The sequence below is a fragment of the Carassius auratus genome, chromosome 11, assembly GCF_003368295.1.
Source record: "Carassius auratus strain Wakin chromosome 11, ASM336829v1, whole genome shotgun sequence".
Classification (NCBI taxonomy): Eukaryota; Metazoa; Chordata; class Actinopteri; order Cypriniformes; family Cyprinidae; genus Carassius; species Carassius auratus.
Window position 1 is genome coordinate 505079 of NC_039253.1, and position 9907 is coordinate 514985.

The 9907-nt window shown below is 33.9% G+C and overlaps 1 protein-coding gene across 1 annotated transcript; it reads left to right on the top strand.

Moving 5' to 3' along the window:
* The first annotated feature begins 290 nt into the window (after positions 1-290).
* LOC113110655 (interleukin-6 receptor subunit beta) lies at positions 291-9417 on the top strand. Its single transcript, XM_026274783.1, has 15 exons — positions 291-490; positions 1767-1893; positions 2059-2234; positions 2743-2879; positions 2962-2995; positions 4095-4235; positions 4313-4392; positions 4492-4711; positions 4943-5083; positions 5165-5263; positions 6329-6472; positions 6590-6739; positions 6885-6969; positions 8276-8345; positions 8746-9417. Exons 1-15 carry the CDS (start codon positions 436-438, stop codon positions 9094-9096), a joined length of 2010 nt encoding a protein of 669 aa, XP_026130568.1. The 5' UTR covers positions 291-435; the 3' UTR covers positions 9097-9417.
* The last annotated feature ends 490 nt before the right edge of the window (positions 9418-9907 follow it).

The following is a 9907-nucleotide window of genomic DNA, read 5'->3' on the forward strand; positions in this document are numbered from 1 at the left end:
TACTCTGAAGCACCACTTTACTAAAAGCTGCCCACGTCAGGCTAATGATGATTTGGTTGGAAAGCGATCCTAATAGGCTCGTACATTTAGGTTTATGATCTGTAAACAAGCCAACTAGCATCTCCGTCCAGCATGTTCACATTTGAATGTGAATGCACGACATTAAGAAGTGTAGCAGGTAACCAAACGTGTTTTTTCTCATGAAGTGAGACGAGCTTCCCCTGCTGCTCTGATGTTGTGGTTTGTGGTGTTGCAGTAGTTAGCAGTTCATTCTGCCTCAGAAACACACATGACTAGTAGCTCGGCACAGACTGAACACCTTCAGCTCTCAGTTGTCTAGATGACTTTAAACACAAGGACCGTTAATGTGAACTCTGGCTCGACTGTGTATTGGTCATGTCTCACGAGTGAGGAGCTTTCTGAACACTAGAAGCGATGAGGATGAGAGCGGCTGTGCTGGTGCTTGTTGTTTTCGTCAGTCTGACTGAAGGTATGTATGTCGTTGACTTTGATACTCATGCCTGTTAGCACATACACAACACCATAGATGATACTGAGATTAGATTGCTAGTGTTTTATGGAAGTAGTGATACAGATTCTAGATGATTGTGCTCTTGAGTTAGATGGTGTGTAGATTTTATCAGTGTTGTGACCTACAAGCGCCATTTGACAAAACCGCCATTAAACATCTATAAACCACAGGATGTTAACAAATTACGCATTTTAGACGATGTTTTTATCATTACATCAGACCCCTTTAAAAAGTCACATTGAAATGTAAACAGATGACTTCAAATGGTTACACACGATTGGTCGAAGGTTTGGAATAATTGAGATTTAAATGTTTTTGAAAGACTGCGAAGACTAGATTTATTAGATCAAAAATACAGTAAGTTGTGAAATATTATAACAATATAAACAAATGGTTTTCTATTTTAAAATATTTTTAAATGTAATTTATTCTTGTGATGAACTGCTGAATTTTTGTCGAATGTCGATCTGGTGCATAAAAATATGCATGAAAACTATTTTTACTGCTTGATTTTGTTGTGGAAATATATATATTTGTTAATTTAAAAGAACAGCATTTATATAAATTTTTTTTGCTATCACTTCATATCAAATTTATACTTTTCTTTAAAAAAAAATACTTACCCCAAACTTGAATGCTAGTTTGACATGGTTTCCAAAAAATATAATAAGCCGCAAAAACATTTAAACATTATTAATCATCATATTAGAATAATTTCTGTCACGAATGATGCTGAAAATTCAACGTTGCATTACACGAATAAATTACATTTTTACAATGTATGTAAAAAGTGTAATGATATTTCAGTATTACTGATCCTACAATATTTTGGATCAAATAAATTCAGCCGTGGCAAGTAAAGAGACTTCTTAAAAAAACTATGAAAAAAAATTTGTAATGCATTGTATTTGTCTTTTTCATTTTTGTAGTTTTTGTTTAAAAAAACTAAAAACAAAGTGAAAGTGACTTGACATACAGCCAAGTATGGTGACCTACTCAGAATTCGTGCTCTGCGTTGAACCCCTCCAAAGTGCACACACACACAGCTGACACACATATTCTATACATATATATGTCTATACTTTTTGTGAAAGCTCCTGTCACCAAGACAAATGCCTTCTGTGTGTGTGTAAACAAACTGTAGCAATAAAGCTCCTTCAGATTTCAATTTCTGAGTTAGTTACAGTCAAACTTATAGATGCTGATTTTTTACATTATTTAAATGTTTTTAAAGCAGCCCGATGTGTTCCTACAAGTAGTCCACACTGTTACAAATCTTCAACTAAACCTTCAGAGGACTTCATTTGTGAATGGGACGAGAGAAACCCTGAGAAGGGTCAAAAACACACTCTCCATATTTGGTGAGTTCAACCAACACAAGGCATGAAAGTAACACAAACCAATCATGTTGTCTTTATAGCTGCAAGAAAGTGTATGTGCTTTCCAATGTGTGTAAAAAAACTTGGATTTAACAGATACTGAGGCTTGATAATGCATGTCAGTCATCATAAATCTAACTTTCACAGGGACCCTGAAAAAAACAGTTTCCGTATGCATGTGGAGTGCACCAAACCAGCACAGGCAGACATTTTCTTGGAGGATCTAGGAACCCCGTTAAGAAAGACAGATATATGGGTACAGACACAAGTGGGCAACCTCACCTGTAATTCTACCAAAACTTCAGTCATCCTTGAATGCATGGGTAAGTTTCAAAGACTATAGAATACCCAAGACGTGTCACCCGTATAGTTTTGAATGGGGAAAAATGCAATCCTTAATATGGCGACTCCATCACAAGAAGCCCCGCCTTCTGAATGAAAGAGCCAATCACTAATTGGTAAAGTCAGCGTGTCACTGCATTAGAGGAGACATGCGCACTGGCTGATCTTAGCCTGAAAAATAATAAGCTTCTTATAAAGCTATTTGAGCAAAAGCAACAACATTTATGACATAGTTGTCAGATTTCATTGGTGATTTCAAATATGAAATTTTATCGTAAGCTTAGTGAACAGTTTTGGAGAATTTGATGTTTCCCCATTCAAAGAGATGAAACGAGAGGCATTTTAAAAGATGGCCGTCGAGTGACATGACTTGTCTTGAAGGGACTTTGGTCAATTTATACTAGATTAATGATGGCCAATACACATATGGTGGAATCAGAAATCAATGAAGCATAACATTTTGCTAATGTATACTTATGTATCCCACAGTCAAATACAGTAAACCTTGCATTATCAGCATGAAAAGATCAGCTGGAATCCTGAATCTCACACTGGACAAACCGAAGGATAACAGAGGTGCTATATATGAGATCAGATGGAGAGAAAGAGACTCTGAATGGCAGAATGTAAGACGTTTCAGAAAATCAGATATTTTAAAATCCTGAAATGAATCTGTTATTTTGCTAATGTTATGTTCTCCGATTGTAGAAAACCTTTGAAACCAAGGACAGCACTACTGAAGGTTAGAGTCCTTATTCTTTTAATAATTATTATACATGTGCAGAAATAAAGTAGTCCGAATGGTCTGATCAGTGATTTGTCCTTGTGTTTATAAAGTAAGAGTTGACTTTTTCCATTTTCAACAAAAAAATAAAAATAATAATAATAATAATAATAATATATATATATATATATATATATATATTATTTATTATTATTATTATTTTTTTATAAAATAATATGAAATACTATGAAAAATACTATGAAACATTCGGCAATTTCTAGAGATAAATAAATAAATAAATATATATATATATATATAATTTTAGTTACTAAATAAGAAATATTAATAATATGTCAACACTGTAAATTCAAATCTATAAAACTAAAGATAAAGAGTAAAGTGTGGGAATCGGTTTTGTGTAGCACCTACGGTTTTTGGTGCAAAAATACAAAATAATAAAATAAATAATAAAAAACATAATAGTTATGTTAATATTTGAAAGAAGAAACCTAGGATTCCTGTAAATATGTGACTCCAAAAACTGCAAAAATGTTCCTTTTCAAAGGCAGTTTCCAGTTGAAATGAATACAAGAGGCAATAAAACACCAACAACTTTTGTTCCTTATAACATTAATGATTACAGCAATTTTAGATTCAAATGCTTATTTTTCTTACTTTTTCCAGAGAAAGTGTGAGGTTGGGAAGATTAAGTAAAGTCTGTATAGGTAAAGATAAATAAGCCTGATTGGGGGATTTTAAACTCTTGAAATTTTAATGTAAAACTATTTAAAAAACTGTGAAGGCTTGTTACCAATTCAATGCAGCATAAATAATCTACTGGCAGAGATCACAGATGATTATGCTTAATAAACTGAGAGAATTGATTAAAAATAATCATCTTTGTAAAGCCCTACTGCAAGCAACATAATATCCATCTGTTATTGCAACCATTTCATGCAAACATTTTTTCATGACAATGTGCTGTTCAACAAACCCTGACAAGTGCATGAAAATATAACCAGAGCAACAGGTTTTGCAGTCACGTATTTCTAATGAGGTTGAAATTTTGTGCCCATCCTTCCAAAAATAGAGAAAACTGATTGAGATGTGCTTGTAGATTTCCACATGCTACATCTACAGGACCGGACTGTCTACCAGATCCAGCTGAGACGGCAGGCCAAACTGCATGCACATCAATGTAAAGACTCACTACATGCTCTCTGGAGTGACTGGAGCCAAACGCTGGATGTTCCCTCAGGTTCGATTTCAGCTGTATCCAGTGTGAAGCAAGTGAATATGTGAAAATATTCGTTAACAGATGTCACCTCTTTACAGAAATAAGGCATGCACCTGTAATACGCAGGAAAGAAAAGGATCTGAAAAATGGTAGCAGGGAAATTAATCTCTTCTGGGATGTAAGTATAAAAAGGAATAGGGCACATGAGAAATGATTTTGTGGGGTCGCAGATAAATCAGATTTGATTTCAATGATGCTAAAATGTAGTTTTCTTTAGGCTCCACCCCATGAAGAGTCTGCAGGGGGTGTAAAGTACATCCTGAAATTCTGGGATTGGCCTTGTGAGAAAAACAAGAGAAAGAAACGTAAAACTAAGGATCAAAGCTATAATACAACAATAGCATATTCAGAGGTCAAAATTTCCATTGTTGCGTTTAACAATGTTGGACATTCACCACGACAGCATATCGTCATTCCTGCTGTGAAGCATCTGAACTGTAAGTGTTAGCGTGGGTTTTCAGGTACAGTGTGTGTTAGAGTGTGTGTGTGTGTGTGCAGGATGCAAGCTGTGGGGTTTTTTGGTGACTGAGAGTCTTTCAGTGTTGTTAAAAATTGCTCATTCAAAATATGCCACTTAAGTTTTTTTTTTTTTTTTGTAAAACTGAGAAAAAAAAAACTTGAGAGGAAACCTTTAAAGTGGAAACTCATATGAAATGTTGTCTTCTCAGATTGCAACTCTGACATGCACTTAAATATCACCAAGGCTGATAATAAAACCTGCTTAGAATGGTACAAGCTGGAAGACGGTGAGACCCGACCAGAGACAGTACAGAGCTCAGGCAAAAAATTGATCAAGGACATTAAAAATGGTATATTCGTCCATTCATCCAATTTAAAGCATTTTATTATGTGTCATATTAGCTAACTCCTGTCTCTGATTTTAATTACAGAGGTGGAGAATTATGTTCGTCATTATTACTTTCTTCACACCATAAGAAATAAACAGTATCAAACTGCCATTATGTGTCCTTTTTACTCAAAAGAGAGAGGTAAGTTCATATGCCAGTAAATTTGGTTAATTAATTTCATGTTATGCTCAATAAACGACTTAAATAAAAATACGATTTTGTTTAAAAGTGTAAAAATGTAACAGTAACATCTAAAATGAAGCGGAAAATGCTTCAAGGTAATCTTTATAATGTACAATATGTAAAATTTATATATTTGAACATCTGAAGTAAAATCAAAAACACAAGTCTAACTGTTACATTCCAAATTTGAAATTGACATCACAAAAATTGAGGTTCCTGTGTTAAAGCTGCAGTTAGGTAACTTTTGTAAAAAATATATTTTTTACATATTTCTTAAAGCTGTCATAATGTCCTGACAGTAGAATATGAGACAGATACTGTGTGAAAAAATCAAGCTATTGCCATTTGCAGAAATACATAGCTCCCGTTAAGAAACAACCAATCAGAGCTGCGGTCCGTAACTTTGTTTGTGTTCAAAATGTAGAAAAGTGTATATAATAAGCGAGTACACCATGAATCCATTTTCCAAACTGTGTTTTTAGCTTGTCCTGAATCACTAGGGTGCACCTATAATAAGTGTTTATATTCAGACTATTTTAGATTGCTTTGGGGGTACCGCGGCGGAGTAACCCAGTACCTTTGTGATTCTTCATAGACATAAACAGAGAGAAGTAGTTCCGGCTACGATGTTCTTCTGCAAGACGCAAGCAGTTCTGTTTATTAACCACTAGAGCGTCAAAAGTTACCTACTGCAGCTTTAAGGCACTATACCAAAAATAGGCGAAATATTCCAAAGATAAATAAAACGAAATTTTCATGCATTTTTAAATGCAAAATAACCAACAAATATGGAAGCTTAACACTCAGATATGTTGGAAAGATTAGAAAAAGTGTTTCACGATGAATAAATGTCAAAATAATGAAAATTAGATGATTAAATATCCAATATTGTCTGATATTGATCAATTTAAAATATAACTGATATGGTACCATGAGGTGCATCCCTTGTTTAGACTATTTAGAGTAGGTTATTAAAAAAATGTGATTTCTAATTTCACAATGGAACATTTGCATTTGTTTTAGCACCTAATCATGGTCCAGCCAATGTGAATATTTCTGATATCACACATGAATCAGCTGTGTTAAGCTGGCTTTCCATTCCTGTGGCGGCGCAGCAAGGATTTCTACAGCATTATTGGATTTGGATATCTGGACAGGGAAACACAAGTAAGCTGAACGTTTATAGTATTACTATTTTGGAAGTCACAGCCGTAGATAGTTTTTACTTGTATGTCTAATCCATTACAGACATACATTTTTTGCTTTCTGTTCCTCTTGCTTCAGAGTTCCATCAAGTCCCAGCAAATCAAAGCAGCTTCCTGATCAAGGAGCTCCACCCAGGGGCCTCTTACACTGTATCTATATCTGGAAGGACGAAAGCTGGTAATGGGCCGAACTCAACGGTGAACTTCGAAACACACTCCAAAGAAATGGGTACTGAAGCACAGTCACTGCCAAATGAGAAATGATTATGCAGAACTGAAAGGTTTATTTGGACTGTCTGCTTTTTGTCAAAGAAACACAATGAGGTGTGAGAATATACCTGCCAACAGCAAATGTGTTCTGCCATTTCATTCAGGCTTATCGTGGCAGGACCAAACCATCCTGATCGTCTGCGTGGTGGCCCTCTTGTGTACTGTAATCTGCTCTGTAGCTGCCAGGAGGTGAGATTACCATAAACCAGAAAGCTTGACTGAAGGCCAAGATATGTTATATTGTTCATAACCTGCAGCTTGACTGGCAGAGCATAGAGCTAGCACCACCAAGATCATGGGATCGACTGCCAGCAAGGCCAAAAAAAAAATACTGTATTGCTGCGACTTTCATTTTAATAATTTTGACTTTATTCTCAAACTATTACTGTAAAATAAATAAATTGTTCTTGTAATGTTGACTTTCTTAAAACATTACAACTGTATTCTCGCATTGCTGCGTTAAATTTACTCTCAAAATAATACTTTATTCTAGTAAATTTTAATCCACTGCTTAAATATTACAATCTTGTATTGCTCTGATTTTCTGATCATTTTGACTTAGTTCTAAAAATATTACAACTTTGATCCCGTAATATCACTTTTTTTTTTCAAAATAACTATATTCTAATAATTTTGAGTTTATTCATAAATTATCACAACTTTAATCTTGAATGTGCTCATTTTTGAACTTTTCTCCAAATATTACACCTTTAACCTAATATTGTCATAACTTATTGTTAAAATACTGCTTTATTCTTGTAATTTTTATGTATTCTTAAAACATTAAAACTTTATTCTTCTTATTGTTACAATTTTTTCATATTATGAATTTAATATCATATTACAGTGACTTCATCTCATCGTTTTGACTTTATTCTCAAAACATTACAACTTTAATCTTGTATTGGTCATATTTTTGACTTCTTCAAAATATCACAACTTTATTCTTGTAATACAATGACTTAATTTGCATCATTTTGACTTTATGGTTAAAGCATTACAACTTTAATCTTTATCTTAATCTAGACTATTCTTAAAATATTAAAAATAAATTCTTGAAATTAGTTTTTCTAATTTTCTTATTAGTTTATTCCAACTTTATTCCAAAATATTATTTAATTTAATAATTTTGACTTTTGATTTTGTTTTAATATTGCAACTTTTTTCTTATAATACTATAACTTTATTCTAATACTACTTCTCGAATCTAATTATTTTGACTTTTAAATTTTTTAAATATTACAACTTTGCTCTTGTATTATTACAATTTTGTTTTTGTAATTATGAATTTATTTTCAAAATAGTTTTTCTTGTAATACTGACTATTCTTGTACTAATTTAGATTTTATTAAATATATTACAACTTTAATCTAGTGTAACCCACTGTAACTCACAACTGTAAACTCACACACACACACATACATATATTTACACTTCTGCTTAACGTATTTACATATTTATGTTGAATGTCTGTGACTGTCTCTTTATTTTCCAGACTGAAGCTGCTACCTGAGGTACCCATCCCTGTGATCGATGCAGCAGAATTCAGATGTCCGGAAGAACAGGTTAGTAACACGAACTGCTGAAGAATCAAAGCATTTCCAACAAAACAGCCTTAATTTTTTAAAAAGGCTCGACAGAATATATTATAATGACCCAAAATCTGAAATCTCCCTTCACTGTCAGCAGACAAAAATCTGTGGTGAGTTCAAAATACCAACCACAACACGTCACATCAGCACATTTGCAGAGACTTACATTGAAAGCAGCTATCGGACAGAGAAAAAGAGTGAAGGAAAGCTGTCCCGCATCTCACAGAGCTCAACCTATTTACATAAATTATAGATTGACCTACTAATAAATTTGATGCAAAAAAATGCAAAGTATATTTTGTAATTAAATCAATTGTTTTGTGCATGAGTCATCAGTGCAAGTTATTCCAAATGAGAACCGTTTGTGTCGCAGGACCAGAGGCCGAAGTTGGAGGAGGTGCATGAGTTCATTCTCTTACTGCGCCAAGATCTCAGCAAACGCAGGGAGAACGTGACTCCTGAGCAGAGCACTTTACTGCAAGACTTTGGGCTTGTTGTCTTTGAAGAGGAGGATGAGGAAGATGGAGAGGGTGGAGTTACTGACTTCAGCTCTATGAAATCCTGTTGCTATCCGAATCCTAGCTACAGAGGACAGATGCTCCAGCTGCCAGAGCCTTTTCACATGACAGACAGCACTTCAAGGGACAGTGAAACAGAGCCCACATACAGAGATGGCCTGTTCTTCGAAACACGAGTCTTGGAGTGTGACATAACGTCACTATAATAGAACCTGACTGTAGGGACAAATAAATAACCCTAAACAAACCTCCTCTTTCTGCGGCATGTGTCTTCTGTACAGGCAGGTGCAGGGCATCTTTAGCTTGCACCTGAAAAATAATGCTGGAAATCACCCAGTTCTGAGAAGAGAGTGCGATTCTCAGCAGTTACTGAGGTTTCAAACACATTCTCACTCTTAAGCTTTTGTTGTGGTCACTGACGTCACATTCTGGATTCTCATTATGTCTATGTATGAAGAATACCGCTTATTGGTGTTTTTAGTGATAAAGTTACCGTTATTGTGCTCTTCACACACAGTTAAATGTTAAGGGTTAGTTAGATTTTTTATCTAAGAAATAATACCTTTCTTTTATTCAGAAAGCATGCATTAAATTGATCAAAAGTGACAGTAAAGACTTTTATATTAATAAATAAATGTATTATTTTTTAAATTAATGCTGTTCTTTTGCACTTTCTTTTCATCAGAGAAACCAAGAGAAGTTCTCTTCAGAATCAATGACCACAAAAATATTCAAACTTTTTTAAGCATCAATAATAAAGAGAAATGTTATTAATATATTATTATTAATATAAATGTATATAATAATTATCATTTGTAGTATAACATTTATAGTACACGGCTGAGTATATATTATACATTTACAGTTTTGTCCACTAGGGAGAGCTATTCAATCTCTCAGAAAAGATATTTAAATAAACAGACGTCACAAAACCAAGAGTTTGGGGTTTTACTATATTAACCATAGTTACTACAGTTTAAATTGCTACTGTAAAACCATTATAAATCTGTATGGAAT

Bases quoted from the DNA above. Each gene is read 5' to 3' on its own strand.
- LOC113110655 (XM_026274783.1), top strand. From the start codon at position 436: ATGAGGATGAGAGCGGCTGTGCTGGTGCTTGTTGTTTTCGTCAGTCTG. The intron at 5,264-6,328 runs GTAAGTTCATAT...CATTTGTTTTAG, and splicing joins TTTTTACTCAAAAGAGAGAG to CACCTAATCATGGTCCAGCC. The intron at 6,740-6,884 runs GTACTGAAGCAC...CATTTCATTCAG, and splicing joins AACACACTCCAAAGAAATGG to GCTTATCGTGGCAGGACCAA.